This window comes from Mauremys mutica, chromosome 11 (genome assembly GCF_020497125.1).
Source record: "Mauremys mutica isolate MM-2020 ecotype Southern chromosome 11, ASM2049712v1, whole genome shotgun sequence".
In the NCBI taxonomy this organism is placed as follows: Eukaryota; Metazoa; Chordata; order Testudines; family Geoemydidae; genus Mauremys; species Mauremys mutica.
Genome location: NC_059082.1, coordinates 39,089,387 through 39,105,508, shown reverse-complemented (window position 1 = coordinate 39,105,508; position 16,122 = coordinate 39,089,387). Strand labels below are relative to the sequence as shown.

The following is a 16,122-nucleotide window of genomic DNA, read 5'->3' as shown; positions in this document are numbered from 1 at the left end:
CTTGTATCCTTTCATGGGCTATAAATAATAAGGCCAGGATTTTCAAGTGCCTACTGACCTTGGGTGCCTCATAACACTTTAAAACACTTTAAAAGGGCCTGATTTTCAGAGGGTTGCTGCTCAGTACTTCTAAAAAATCAGGTGTCTCAGGTTGTATACCCAAAACCACTAGTAACTTTTCAAAATCTTGACCTAAACTTTTAGAAAGATATTATGTGTTTGCAAAGAGAAGCCCACTTAGAGTGATCACTATAAACCGGCTCTGGGAAAGGGTGGCAGAAGTTCAATGGGTGCTGTGTTGCTTTAAATATAATCGATGCTGGGGTACTATTCAGAGGGGATACCTGGTAATCTAAAGGGATCAGAAATCATGGGAACAAATGAATTGTTTTACATGCTAAATGCCCTGCACCTTATTTGGAGCACTCAGTGCACACTTCTTAATATGGATTTCTAATTCCACTTGTGGGTCACCTTTAAAAAGATGTCATGTAATGGAAAACAATTTTCTCTACTAGCAACTGTGTGTATCACATGCTCATTTAGTTCCTCTTTATTGCAAAGAACTCTTGCATGAAAACAAATTATTTGATTCTTAAGAATGTACCTGCTTTTCCTTCTTTGAATTCATTTATTCCCCATTTGAATTCCTTATCCTCTCTTAGCTGTGCAGATGACTGATGTTGCACCACAGCTGAGGTCACCATTGAAGTTGTAACTTAAAATGGGAAATAAGCAGCCAGAGCAGATAAACGTCTCAGAAACAAAGATGCTATTTTTGTTAAATGTCCCAAATTATACAGTAGAGAGAGACAGAAAAATAATTGAAATTTACTCTGTGGCCAGGTTTTCAAGATTGGGTGTGTACAATTGCATGCACATATTTGATGTTCATGCACAAAATAAGGTGTTTGTGCATGTTGGTGGCCTGTTAGATAACAAAATGATATCCCAATATACAAGCATAATTTCATGCATAAATTAATTTGTATACAGTTGTGCTCACCTGATCTTGAATTTCTGGCTCCAGATATCCTTTTAAAATTATCTAGGAGAAGTCAGTGTGTCTTGGTCTTCATGGTTCTATTGGCCCTGTTATCTTTGAGCTGTAAGGCAAAAGGGTTTAATTTTTTAATTGGAATGCTCTGATCCAATTTCCAGGGAGCAGATTTGGTGCTGGTTTATATCCCATGCAACTCCATCTGCATGGGATTATAAATTCCAAATTTGGCTCAAGTGTTTGCCTTTAACAATGCCTGTAGCTTGTTGTTCCAGTGCTGCTTTACAGGTGTACTAGTTAGACTAGGGGTACATCTACGCTACAGCTGGGATCGATGCTTTGAGATTGATCCACCGGCAGTCAATTTAGCGGGTCTAGTGAAGACTTGCCAAATCAACAGCAGATCGCTCTCCAGTCAAGCCCTGTACTCTACCCCCGATGAGACGAGTAAGGTAAGTTGATGGGAGTTTCTTCCCTCGACACCCCCCCCCCCCCAGTAACTCGACCTAAGATACATCAACTCCAGCTATGTGAATAATGTAGCTAGAGTTGCGTAGTGCAGGTCGACTTACCGCGGTAGTGTAGACATAGCTTAGATCAGTGTTTCCCAAACTTGGGATGCTGCTTGTGTAGGGAAAGCCCCTGGCGGGCCGGGCCAGTTTGTTTACCTGCCCCATCTGCAGGTGCGGCCGATTGTGGCTTCCACTGGCCGGTTCGCTGCTCCAGGCCAATGGGAGCCGCTGGAAGCGGCGTACAGTACGTCCATTGGCCTGCGCCGCTTCGAGCAGCTCCCATTGGCCTGGAGCAGCAAACCGTGGCCAGTGGGAGCTGCGATCGGCTGGACCTGTGGACGGGGCAGGTAAACAAACCGGCCCAGCCCACCAGGGGCTTTCCCTACACAAGCGGCGTCCCAAGTTTGGGAAACACTGGCCTAGGTGATCCTGGCTGGGAAGGGCTTGGGTACCTTCAAGGTGAATATGGGGAATGGCTATGCTGTATGCCAGTGCAAATCTCTTCTCCCCAGCCACACAACAAAGCACAGATTTCTTTGAAAATTAAATACAATCAGCATTGTGAAATTGCATCGCCCAGTCTTTGGTTTACTTTTTTTCAAGGGCCCAATTCAGCAGTACCCCAATACTATAGAGTTCTTGTCTTCCATTGGTTTCCTGTGCCAGGAAACCACAGGCAATTACAGCAGCTGCACAGCTGGGAGAGAGTTGTAAAGGAATCTTTATTAAAAGGTGTAACTGTCTAATTCCGAATTCATGCACTTCAGTCCTTTTTTATTTCCTCCACTTAATCTTGAGATCACTAGAATAAGAAGTACCTTCAAAGCCATAGATGTTGAATTGTGCTGTCTTGCTAGTAAGAGTGGACAGGATTTTTCAGCTCCTACAAAGTTTTACCAGACAACGGAAGGTGTGTATGTAATAATTATAACTTGGTTCTTACAGTGCCTGAAAGTTTGCAGCTCAGGGCAGTAATCCTGATCTTATCTGTGTTTTGTAGTACAACAGTTTTCTTTATACTGGCATCTGTTTCACTTCCTAGGGCTCAGCCCCACCCACAAGAGGAATTTCTGTTGATTCTCTGATAATCCTGAAATCACCCCTTTGTACATTTCCCATTAACTCAGTGTTTGCTGTTAACCTAGTGAGATAGGATAGAAAAGGGTTTTTCACAGTAACATTTAGCTTAGTGTCTAGATAGATATTTGTCACTGGGAAACCACCATAATGTTTGAAGTCTGTCTAGAAACACTAGGACTGAAATAGTAGTGATGGACGAAGCAGATCAAGTTTGAGGTACATTGGCAGGTGAGGCTCCAAGCCAATGTGCTAATGCCTCCTTACTTTGTGTGAATACTAAACTTCAACTTTAATACACAATGGGATTTAAGTCCGACATCATAGTCTCATAAACCTTATCAGACCTCAGCTGAGTCTCGTTAAAATATTTAAATAACAAAGGTATATTAAAGCTTTGAGAGTTTTTCCATGAGGCGAGTCTCATGCCTGAGATGCAGATGTTTTGACTTTTAGTGGTGAACCTTTAGGTCCTGGACCCTTTGAGTTGGACACAGGATTTTGGTTCTTGGGGAAAATTAAGACTCTGGCTGCTGTCCAGAGGGTTGGAATATTAGTACTCTTGAGTTCTAAACAGCTCAATCATGGGAGTTTTTAGGTGAATAATTTGGAGGTTTGGGGCTTGAAGAGGCTGGAATGAAAAACAAGTTGTTTGTAATTGTCAGTGACCTATTCCAGTAACTTATTTTTGAGGAAAGAGTTAACTCTGGCTTTTGTAGGTGGTAACTGAAACTGCTTTTGACATCTGAGCTCTGCTTTAATAAGATATTCCAGGTGGTTAGGAAGTAATCCTAAAATAGCCCATGCTCTAATTGCTTCTAAAGTCAGGCCTATCCTCTCTGGGGAGGAGCAGAACATTTTGATAGCTGATGAGCTTCAGAGGTGTGTTTGGGGATGGGGGCAAGGGGAATGGGGCAGGCAGCTTCTAGGGACAGCCTGCAGGCTGAAAGTTTTTTCTCAGGGCAGGAACTATTTACAGAATTCTCTGCCTTTCTTCTACTGATACATAATGTCAGAGAGCTGAGCCAAGCTGTAGGGGGGTTCTTAGTTTTTTTCAGATGTCAGAAATGTCAGGTGAATTCTTGTTTGTGATTTCCCAATCGGTAACTATGGAAATGATTGTTTCTCAAACATCAAGTAAATTCTCTTGCTACAAAATGAGGGAGAAAACAGTAGCATATTCCTTGATATTAATTTTAAATAGTACTGGAAGGAAGCCGAAAGCATCAACTCCTGACCTATAAAACCCCCTTTTGATGCCTGGTGGAAGGAATATTGATTTCTCAAGCTCCTGCTGTTAATGGAGAGAAGGGTCTCCCAGCATAGAGTAATTATGTTTTCCAAGAAGGAGTGAAAGTTTGAGATAGTGAAGCTTATGCAGAGCTATATCCTCCGTGCAAGACGCCTTTATGTAATATGTAGGATCATTTATTTATGTCAGTAATTGTGCAGCATTCTCATCTATAATTGGATAGCTATTTGTTTTCTTCCTTTTGAGCTCAAGTCACTAGCAGTGGAACGCTGTGAAGTTCTGGTGGCTGTTGGTGGCTTATGTGAAATCAGTTGATGGATCATGGTCTGTTTCCCAGTGAACTGGTTTCTGACAAAACTGCCTCACAAAACTGGCATTGCAATTGTCACTGCTTCGTATTGTTGTTGGTAGTCTTGGCAGGGAGGCCACAAAATGGTTGGTCATGAAGGTAGTCCCTTCAGATCACAGTCAAGGTATATGGGCAGGGGAAAGTTTGTCTGTTGTTGCCTATGCTGTGGACCTGTTCTATGGATAAATTGACAATACTGGAGAATAAAGTCTATCTGGTACTCTCTACTAGCCTGAAATTCACTAAGTCCAGTCTCTTTGTCCCTTACCTTTGCACTGGATTGTACTCTGTTGCTACCCAGAAGCAGCCCTGATTGCATGGAAGGGAGAGTTATAAGAATTTGGTCTAGCTCATCATAAAAGAAGCATACCTTATGCCCTGAGTCCCATGTGCTTTTATTTCCCCAGGTCTCATTATCTGGGAGCTTCAGTCCCTTAGTCTCTCTGCTGCTTGCTATGCCAAATGATGCCCATCTCATCCAGCCACTCAGTTAAGCTTTGCAATGACAGAGTTCAGCTGGCCTTTATCTCCTTTTCACTAAAAAACATGGAAGTAGTGATGCTTTCTCACCTTTGAAGTGCTTTGAGATCTAGTGATTTAGGGGCACATAAATACTACTACTTTGTGTTTTTTATATCCTTGGTGATGTCTCTGATAGAATTTAAACTTCAAAATTCTAAAACTAATGAGAAGTAGATTCTTCTTTAAAATAAAGAATGTTTTTAATGCTCCATGCAGTTTTCCCACAGTAGTTCTCCCCCTCCCCCGTCAGTTGTAAACTGTTGTCAGTGGAGAATTGTTGGCTAATGTGTGCCACATATAGAATATTTTTGTGGGTTAATTTGCTTTTCACACTTCCTCTTTGCCTGGGGAAATTTATACATGTTCTCTTGCCCTCTCTCCTTCTGGATTTAAAAAACAAAAATTAGTATAGCAGGTATGGCCAAGTATTTTAAATGTTCCTATAGTGAGTTTGGGTGTTTTGACTCTTATATACACAACTTTAAATGGGGGTCTGCTTTCAGAAGGTGGATGCTTAACACTGTCTGAAAAACAGAGTCCCTTAAGTTATGTCAACTTGGGCACTCAGAATCACTAGTCACTTTTGATGATCTTGGCATGTGTGTTTTATTCACTGTTCATCCAGGTTTTTAGTTGCTCTTAGTTTTCTGGCTTCTCATCAGCAGGATGTTAGGAGCAGCTGGATGTTATCATAATTAGCAAAAATGTGTTTTTAATCTCTGTTAGCCAAGGACACCCAGATGAATCCTCCTGTGAACAAAACCTATCTTCAGAACTCTTCCTAGAGAGGGATAGTAATTGACCTGCTGGAATAAACAGCTGACATAACAGAAGTGGCAATAATCCCCAATTAAATATCTTTCAACTGATGGGGCTCACTGGCTAATTGACTTTCCAGCAGGAATTACTGGCTCAAACTAAATCAGCGGGCATTAGAGCAGCCCACTGCTGATTTTAAAGGGAAAATGTAGCTTTGCCTGTCTTTGACAAGTGCTATTCATCTTTGTAATTCAATGTATATGTCACTACCAGATGACTCCAAGATTTCAGATGTTAAAGCAACTCTAATTAAAATGTATTTTTGTTCTGAAATCTCTTCACATATTCAGTGTCTTTCTATCTGATAAGGTGCAAGTGCATTTGTAACCAGAATGGCAGGTGCCACTTATAATTTACCAGAGCATTTGATTGAGTGGCTGGCTGTACCAGTGGCTACTATTATTCTATGGTGTTTGTGATTTAAAGATGGCTACACAATATGCTGTATCACCCTTCTGTTACCACAACTGTGAAATAGCCAGATGCTGCCTTTGCTATTTTCCAGTTCTGCTAACTATTTCTCTGTAGTGATTTGCCAAGCAAGTGGTGTCCCTATAATGCCTAATGAGAAGTGCAGCCTTAATCCAACAGAGTTGAGCTTTCTGTCTCCATGCAGGAGATCTGAGTACAGTTCCCTAGGCTTGTGCATACCACGATTGGTACAGAGGTCCCAACCTTATTATACCCTATTTCCCATCCCCTTGACCTATTCTTAGACCTGCTTATGTCGGAACGTCGGAGCAAGCCAGGCTGCATGTTTTCCCAGCCTGAAGTAAGGTAGTGCCGGTCAGATGGCTAACAGAAAGGATGAGGCTCAACATGATCAGGTTGACAAGAATGGGTGCTTGGCACCTGCTGCTTTCAATATGGGCTCTATAGACCATAAGTAAAATGCACCTGTGTAAGGATGGTTATACTGTAAGAAGCTTCATTCTTGAACTTGCTCCTTGTTTGGCTTTGAACAATGAAGTGAACCTGGCTACAGTGAATGAAGAGATCCCCCACATCAGATGTTAGATCACTGATGTTTAACAGGTGGAATAATGTGCCATTAGAGCTGGTCAGGAATTTTCCAGCAGCTGGGCTAGAGGGGACCAGCTTCTGGCATGCAGTCAGAAAGTAAAATTGACAAGAGTCTTCCAGGCAGATAGCTGGCAAACTGAAAAATTCTGCCTTGAGGCTCCCAACATGGGATTTCTCTGGAAGTTCCTTCCTGCAAAAAATTTTGCATTTTTGACTTTTCATACAGTTAAGAATAAATTTATTTTAAAAAATATGAACATTTTTGTGGGAAGGGATTTCTATTTTCCAGCCAGCTTTTGTGGCCACATTTGCTTGGAATCTTAATTAAAATAGGACATGATTCTCTGCTTAAATACTTCTCTCCATTCCTGTGCTCCCTACACCAGAAGTGCCCTCCTCCGTACATGTACTCTCCATTTGAAATTGCCATCCATAGCAAGGGCCCTCTCCCCATAGTCCACTCATCCTCTCCTTTCTGTTCCCTTAGAATGGAAGTCTGACTTGGAGTGAAGAAGCTGACGGAGGCCGAGGAAGAGAAATCTCTCGAGATTTTGCCAAGGTAAGTCTGTCTGACCATTGAATTTCACTGTGTGTAGAGCTGGGATTGGGGGAGATAACTTTCAGCATTTTCCTCCCCTCTGTTTTGTCGAGGGATTGCTAATCCCAGATTGTTCTGCTGCAGTTTGTGGGAATGTGAAGGAGGGACTGTGTACACTGAAATTCACTTAGCAACGTCTGTGTCTGGGGACCGGTAGGGTTAGGCCATGTTATTGCCTTTGATGGCTGAAAGGCAGCTTTCAATAAAAGCTCCTAGTTGTCAGTTGTGATATTTAACGCTTTTGATAAGCAACCCTCTTCGGCTGGTAGTACAGGATTCAGCTTCTTGAAACTGATTAGCAATTTTGAACTGTGGCAGCAGTGTGTGTCCTGTCAGACAAATAAACAATGTGTTTAATTTAAACTAGCCCTTTTTGAAGGAGTGTACCTAATTGCTGTGCAAATCCAGTGATGCGTTTCCTTCCCAATAGCTTAGTGTGTGAGAAGAGGTAGGCAATAGAGGAAATGACCCAATAAACCCATTTTCTTGTAGAATAGACAGACTTTGAGTAGCTAACTCCATGTCTTGAGAGAAAGACAGACATGTTTACCCATTGGGGCTTTGCTTTTCCGTTGATATCCTTCCCTAACAGAGCAGCTATGGCCAGCAGAAGAAATGATTTCCACAACTACATGGACTTCATTTCTCCTCCACATGCAGGAGTTTTTTTTCCTTGGGACTTTTTCTGCTAGCAGTACTGGCACTGTGTGTCTTTCAACCAGTCATGGTATATCCCCCCAGTGTCTGCCATAGGTGAAAATTGGATTTGCTGTGGAACAGTTGCATGATTCTCCTGCCTTCACCTTTTCTGAAATATCAGAGGGTGATGCTAAGTAGAATTTGTTTTCTGAATATACCTTTATATGAAACTTTTTGAGAAATATTTAATCAGAAACACTGGATCTTGAGGACATTTTGCCAAAATATATCTTCAGAACATTGATTCTAGGCTGATTGCCGAGGTGAGTGAGAGTACTTATTTCAGAGGAGCATCTCCCACCAGGCATTACTTGTTAGCACGATTTGAAAGTTCTATATCTTTTCTTTCACCTCTCCCTTCAAGGCATTTCAGGGATTGTCACATAAGTGGAAAACTCAGAGGAGGGAATAACAAGGTCAGAAGTTGCATCTCTGTGGTGCCTTTAAGGTGTGAATTGGAGGAGCTAGTGTGCTCTGAGGGCTGATCTACACTATAGAGGTTCAGCTCAGCTTGCTACACTTCAGCCTGGTCAGTGGAGGAGACCAGAACTCTAACACTGATTTGCCTCTACCTCTGTGGTGGCATGTTGTCCCACCATCACATGAGGCCCAGTACAATATATGGTGGTCTTACCCTCTCTGTCTGCCCTAGCATCGGTTATACCGATATTTGTCTTTATTTCCCCAGCTGTACGAACTGGATAGTGACCCTGAACGGAAGGCGTTCCTGGATGACCTCTTCATCTTTATGCAAAAGAGAGGTGAGTGAGCCATTTGCTTTATTTGGATAATATAAAATGGGACAGTGCCCTAGGAGCTGGCTCAAAAGAATGAAGCTGCCACTTGAGCTTGCTGATCAGGTGGGAGAATAGTAGTATGACCTGAGATACTTGTTTTGAGAGTAAAGGGGCTGTGTAAAGAACTGTCCTGTCCTTGAATCCTGGATTATAAGGACATGACCAGTTTCCCTACCCTCACTTTCACTTGCCTAAAAAAAGCAGACTCTAGGATCCATTTTGGAACAATTGACTTCTGCTTCTTATCCTGCAACAAACCAATTTTTGAAACATTCACACAAATCTACACCCTGTCTCAGAATAAGCTGCTGTGTTGACACTGATCACCCACAAGAAGCCCCTGGTGTCTTATTTTCATGCTGCACATCATGGAAGATGTGTGTGAACACCCACTCTGTTAGACAGGATCTGCATATAAAGTAGGTGCTCATGCTAATGCCTAGAATCCGCAATATGGGGGCTTGGAAAAGAGATACAAAGCACTCTTCTTTTTTTTTTTTTTTTTCTTGTTACCACACTGCATTCCTTAGACCTGGATTTCTATTTCATATCATTCTGCTCAGCTGAGCCCAGGAACACAGTGTAGAGGAAACTGTCATGCGCTTTTTGCTGTCAACCACTTTATCTTGCGGTTTTTCTCATGACAGAAGTAGGGGAGTAGAGTTGCTCAGCTAGAATATTTTGTAGGTATCTTTCTAAGTATAGTTCTACCAGTTGAAGAGGAATGATTAATAAATGCCTACAGATACAAGAACATAAGAATGGCCATCCTGGGTCAGACATTGGGTCCATCTATCCCAGTATCCTGTCTTCAGATAGGCTGGTGCCAGATGCTTCAGTGGAAATTACAGAACATGGCATTATTGAGTGATCTATCCTCTGTCATGCAGTCTCAGCTTCTGCAAGTCAGAGATTTAGAGACACCCGGGGCATGGGGTTGTGACCCTGACCATCTTGGCTAATAGCCTTTGATGGACCTATCTTCCATAAACTTACCAAATTTATTTTTTGAAACCAGTTATGCTTTTGGTCTCCACAACATCCTCTGGCAATGAATTTCACAGGTTAACTCCTGCGTTGTGTGAAGAAATACTTCCTTCTGTTTGTCTTAAACCTGCTGCCTATCAACTTAACACACAAACCAGGGGTCACATTGACTGAAGTGGTAAATAACAGTTCCCTATTCAACTCCTCACCATTTTTGATTTTATAGACCTCTATCATATCTCCCCTTAGTAGTCTCTTCAAGCGGAACAGTCTGTCTTTTTAATCTCTCCTCATATGGAAGCTCTTCCATACCCCTAATCATTTCAGTTGCCCTTCTTTGTACCTTTTTACAATTCAAATATCTTTTTCTTTTTTTTTAGATGGGGCAACCAGAATTGCACATGGTATTCAAGGTCTGGGTGTACCATAGATTTATATAGAGGCATAATAATATTTTCTCTTTATCACTTCCTAATAGTTCTTAACATTCTGTTCACTTTTTTGAATGCTGCTGCAAATTGAGCAGATGTTTTCAGAGAATTATCCATGATGACTCCAAGTTTCTTTTTCAGTGGTAACAGCTAATTTAGACCCAATTATTTTGTATGTATACTTGGGATTGTTTCCCAATGTGCATTTCTTTGCACTTCTTAACATTGAATTTCATCTGCCATTTTGTTGTCCAGTCATATGTGGCAAACCATCATCTGAGGTTGAAATGAATTTTCCTTTCAAATGTTTTTTTTTTTCCCCCCAGGAGTTGGTAAAAAATTGGCAGTCTGACCCTCTTTTAATATCTCTTTTGCAGCACAAAGAAAGTTGAAGTAACATTCCTTTGCTAGAGAACTGTAATGTGCCATACGTGGTCAATTTGTCTGTTATGTTTTAGGCAGATCTGTCATTGAAACAGGAAGATAATGGCCTCTCTTAGATATGCCGTAAGGACTGTGGGCTGGCAGTGAAGAAGTTCTGTAAATGAAAAGTGCTACACCACATTCTGGTCCTTTCATTGTCTCAATCTGCTGGGTTCTAGGAACTGGCATAGTGAGCATTTAACATATAAGCGGAGGGCAAGGTATTTCCCTCTTACTCCCGTCGTAGTATAATGTTCTATAACTGACAGTGCACTAGAACCAGGAAACCATCTCACTTACCTTAGGGCTCTGACAGCAATGGTCACTACCCAGGTTATTTCTCAGGAAATCTGGTAAAGAATTGTGGGAAACATCTGTCTTCTGAAGCTGAAGAGCAGCCAGTTGCCCTTTAACTGCCTTGCACTGGAGTTTGGGCCTCACCTCCACTTGGTTTGACATTTCACCATGGTATTTCTGGGGCACGTTCCTTTCTTGAAAATCTCAAAGGCTTGCAGAAACATGATGAGGATGGGGGAAAGGGTGGCCCCCATTGCAATCACATTTCTGGCTAATTGCGGGCACATCTGCTGCATGGTTTGTACCTCATCTGTCTTCCACAGCTTGGCTGTAACATGCCACACCCTTTCTGATGTTGCTAGGGATTCCACATCCAACAGTGTGGGAATTTACTCTTGTGGCATTTTAAAAGCTTGAGCCCTGTTTCACTGATTCTGGGTCCTCTGTGGGCAAAGGTTTAAGAAGTCCTAATTAGTTTGTATTTACGACTGTTATCTGCATGTTTCAGTCTAAATGAAGAAACAAGAATATAGTCCTAGAAGAGTGTGATTGGCAGCAATGAAAACCTCTTGTTACCTTGAGAGAAATCTGCTCACTACCTCAATGCCTCCTTCCAATTACTGTTTAATTATTAACTAGCAACATGCTCCCAGTGCAGAGGCTGAGCCGGTCACCAGCTGGCTGTTGTAGGAGGATAGCTTTGAATCAGCTGTACATTGCCAGTGTTTTGTTTTCTTGCAGCTCTTGTTTTCCAGAAGGATATTTAAGAGGACATGTTAAGAGCACTACCCATAGTGGGAGTTAAATTCTAGAGTGCTGTTTCCAATCTTTCTGATAACTCCTACGACTGACATCCATTTACTGCTGCTACACAGAACAAGCTAGATTGCGAGTCATATGGCTGGACTGGTATTTGCCTGGGAGCCATTGCTCCTGTGGCAACCCCCTAAAAAGTTAGTCAAGATACTCTGTGGAGTTCAGTTTCTGAGATTGGTGTACTGCTAACAGTGAGTTTTCACCCTAGTATTTTCCTGTGATGCCTTCAGTACTGCTAGCAGCAGCAGGAGGAGCATATCAGGCAAACATGCACATATTTGTGTACACACTGATGGACTCTGGCATGCTCCCAACATTTAGTCACTCTCACAGCAGAGTGGACACACAGATTATTATGAATACTTGTCTCTTTCCCCTCTGCACTCCCACCTAACACACACCAGTCTTCTTTCTCATTAAATATAAACACCTTGTTCAGAAAGAGCCCACCAGAAAGAAACTGATAAACTGAGGCGTTAATGCATCTGGGAGCTGAGAACAAAGTGCTATGTTTCTGTGTGAGTGTCCCTGGCCGTCCGTGTCCAGTTAATTCATACCTCAAATCCAGGTGGGAGTGAATGCAGCTCTTTTTGTCAGTATAATTGGTATAATGATGGGGATTTTCCTGCCCTATTACAGAGACACTGGATGGTGCTGGCCCTTGTTCGGGGTGGGGGTGGGGATGACAGCAGACTGCTAACACGTTGATACTGGAGGCCTGATGTGAAAAACAAATAGCAGATTTCACAGGAGCTACTGAAGAGCTCTGAGCATGAAAAGACTTGGCCCTTGGTGCCGCAGCTTGGAATGTACCTAGAATGTGAAGCCATGAAATGGGCTTAATGCAGATCAAATGTGCAGGTCTCATCAGCCTCAGAGCACAGCAGGTTGTCGCAGAATGCTCCAGCTGCAAGTGATAAAATGGCCCTTCAGTGGCAGTAATGATGGAAGAGGAAAATGAGGGGAAAGCTGTAACTCTTCCTTTGTTGGGAGATTTTTTTTGGTATGTATTTAGGTGAATTGTACTCTCCATAGCTGTGACGGGGCGGGGAGGGGAAGGGGTTCGGACAATCAGGGTGACTGTTGTGCAGAACAGACTCTGAACTGGCTCAACAATGTGACCAGTCTACTGACTTCAGGCTTGCCCACATGAGACGTTAGTGCATGGCAAGCCTGGGTATAAATCTACAATGCACTAGCTTACTGCACAGTAACATCCTTTATGGACACTGATACAGCACACTAAAAGTTCCATAGTGCTCTTCGATACATTTGTGTTTCAAAGTGTCCATGTGGGACATTACTGTGCAGCAAGTGGGCCCTCTAAAGTCAGACACTGACCTTCTATGCACGAACCTCCCGTGCAGACAAGCCCTTATCTTTACCTTGCTTTAGGTTGCTGCACTGCTCTCGCACTCTCCCCTTCTAGACTGCATCTTCCACCTCCCTTCACTGTGGGAGGGAGAAAGGTTGGGAAGGGCATGACTTCCAGCTCTGCTGCAAAAGGAGAGAATTTTAGGGATGTGAATGTTCACATACAACTAGGCATGGCACTGACAGGCACTGAGCAAGTCTCCTCACGTAGTTTTGCTAGTGCGTCTCAGTCCTGACCTATCTCAGTCCTTAGCAGAGAATGATACTCCTAGCAACCTTTGTAGCAGTATTGTGGCATGGATAAACATCCACAAAGCAGTAGGTTTTAGACCTAACCCCTCTGAAACACACTTGCAACTTAAAATGAATTGGAAAAACAGTTCTCCAGAGAACTGCAAACACCTAAAACACTGCACCACCTATAACAACTCCTCCTTTACTTAAGAGGGGAGGAGATGGAGGCATAGAAAAGGCTGGCAAAAGAAATGTATGTATGTAGTGTAGTTATAGCTGAGTCAGTCCCAGAATATGCGAGAGACAAGGTGGGTGACATATCTTTTATTGGACCAACTTCTCTTGGTGAGAGAAGCAAACCTTTGAGCCACACAGAGCTCTTCTTTGGGTCCTGAAGAAGAGTTCTGTGTGACTCAGAAGCTTGTCTGTCCCACCAGTAGAAGTTGGTCCAAAAAAAGAAATAGTTATTTCTGTGGGTCTGTGCTCTGCACTTCCTGCATGTGCTCTTATATGAAATCTTTAGCATCTTCAGGGTCTACTTTCATTGCATGATTGATCTCATAGAATGTTGTTTCACTGGTCAGTGAAATATACTCTAATAGCACTCTGAAGTATATTTTACCTTTTTCAGAACCCTCCTACTGCACACCTTACACTGGGTGTGTCCACATTTAGTGTAGATAAGTTCTATGGAATCTACCCCAGGTGGTCATAGACTTTGCATTAGGTACACAGTGATGGTCTTCCTCATGACACTCCTCTCCCTCCCCCCACCTCCCCGTTTTCAACATATTGCCATCAGAACTTCTGGAGATGTTCTAGTATAATGGAAATATCTTACTGGGATTATCACTAGTGTTTTGCAAGCAGTTACTCTGGAGAAATGACTGTGTGTGGAAGAGAACTAACTGAATATTGTGGTGTAACGCTCTGAGACAGCCTAAGAGATTGCATGTATTAGCACATCGGAAAAGGCTCCTTTTGAAGGAAGGCAGTTTTGTTCATTTAAAGTACTGCCTTTGTGATGATCTCATAAACCCTCTCTGATTGTACAACTCTGCTAATTCTGGTCAAGGTTACTGTGTGACCTTGGTTTTCCCAGGTGGTTTGGCCATTCTGTTTTGATGTGCATATACATAGGAGGGACTTTGTAAGCCTGAGCATGTGGTTTTAATTTTTTCCTTCTGTCATGTGCTTTATCTGCACATTTTAGATATGGAAATACTCATGGCAAATACGTGGTATTGACAAAAGCATTTACTGATGGATTCTTTTATCTATAGGCAACACTGGTGCTTATCATACACATGTCCAGGATATACCCCCTCCCTCTGCCCTTTCTCAACTTCACAAGTTTCTTTTGCTTTTGCAGGGATATCTTTGTTTCTGAATAAAATAATGTAATTCTCTAAATTGGGTGTAAATTTTCTGCTCCTGTTTGTCAATGTTAAGCAGTAAGTGATTTTTAGAGCAGATATGTCTCCTAGCATCAAAGCAGAAGTTCCGCAATGGAGAAATCTCCCTCAGCATGCTACCCCAGAAAGAAGAGTTCCCAGTCATTGCTCTCAGGAGAGAGGAGTCGTGAGCAAATAAAGAATAAAACACTTGGATGTTCTGAATTAAATTAACAAACCTCTGTCCTGTGCTACCGGTCCTAGACCCTGAATTATATAAAGCTTACTTCGGGATTTATTTCATTCACCGAATCGGCTACTTATTTTGGCCAATTGATCTGATTTAAGGAGCTGAGAACTGTGGTAACTGGGTTCCTGTGTAAAATGATGGATAGGTGTGAAGCAGGGCACATCATTTACTCACTAATCTCCCCATTATTGATTACTTGTTTGTGTGTTAGGAGGAGTTGTATATGCTTTTATTTATATTGCATTCTTTTGTAGGGGCCTTGAGCACTTAAGGAGGGAAGGGTCACGCAGTATATGATATTAATGGAATCATAGGGCTAGAAGGGACCGCAAAGATCATCTAGTTTAACCCCCAAATCACACAAGGAGTTTGTAGCAAAGCAGGAAATTGAACCTGGATCTCTCTTGTCCCAAGCTAACATCCTAGCCACTGCACCATCATTCCTCTCATTAAGGTTGCAGAGTTAGTCACTCAAGTTAGGAAATTCCAGAATGAAAATCACCCATTCAACCTTAATAGACATAGAAGTAGTGATGCTTTCTCACCTTTGAAGGGGCACATAAATACTACTACCAGTCCCGTGGTTTCAGCGGTAATTTGGCGGTGGGTGCCCCGAAGGCACGGGACTGGTGGATCTCCCATAGAACCGCCGTGAATCCGTGTGACTGCTGTGCTTGGGGCAGCAAAAAACATAGAGCCGCCCCTGCCCCATCCACACACTCCCGCTCCCTGTCCCCTGACCACCCCCCAAACTCCCCTGCCCTCTATGAAACGCCCCCTTACTGGGCTGCCTGGAGCACCAGTGGCTGGCGGCGCTACAGCCGGGCTGCCCGGCTGGAGCCAGGCCATGCTGCCACCACCAAGCAGCACAGAGACCGGGTCAGGCCAGGCTCTGCCCCAGGAGCTCACAGCCCCGTCACCCAGAGCATTGCCTCGGCGAAGTGAGCAAGCTGAGGCTGCGGGGGAGGGGGACAGCCGGGGAGGGGCCGGGGGCTAGCCTCCCGGGCCTGGCGCTTGCGGGCTAGGCATGATGGTCTGGCCCACAGCCCATAGTTTGCCCACCTCTGTCTTAAGATAACCAATTGGAGGACTCCCTGTTAAGCTTTTCCCTGGAATGCAGAATTGAGGATGTAAAGTTCACCTCCCGCCTGGCCATGAGGAATTAGATTTTGGCTTGTGAAGAGTTAATCTATTGTCCCATAGCCTGGATATTAGTGATCCAAATCCTCTCCTCCCAAAGATCTTCTTTATATTGGTACTTCCTAGTC

General features: G+C 43.0%; 1 protein-coding gene across 1 annotated transcript in view; it reads left to right on the top strand.

Moving 5' to 3' along the window:
- ARID3B (AT-rich interaction domain 3B) overlaps positions 1-16,122 on the top strand; it is a 48,000-nt gene that overhangs the window by 8,110 nt on the left and 23,768 nt on the right. Inside the window, exons 3-4 of the mRNA XM_044980419.1 lie at positions 7,042-7,113; positions 8,540-8,612. Coding sequence (XP_044836354.1) covers positions 7,042-7,113; positions 8,540-8,612 — 145 coding nt within the window. The remainder of the gene's footprint in view (positions 1-7,041; positions 7,114-8,539; positions 8,613-16,122) is intronic.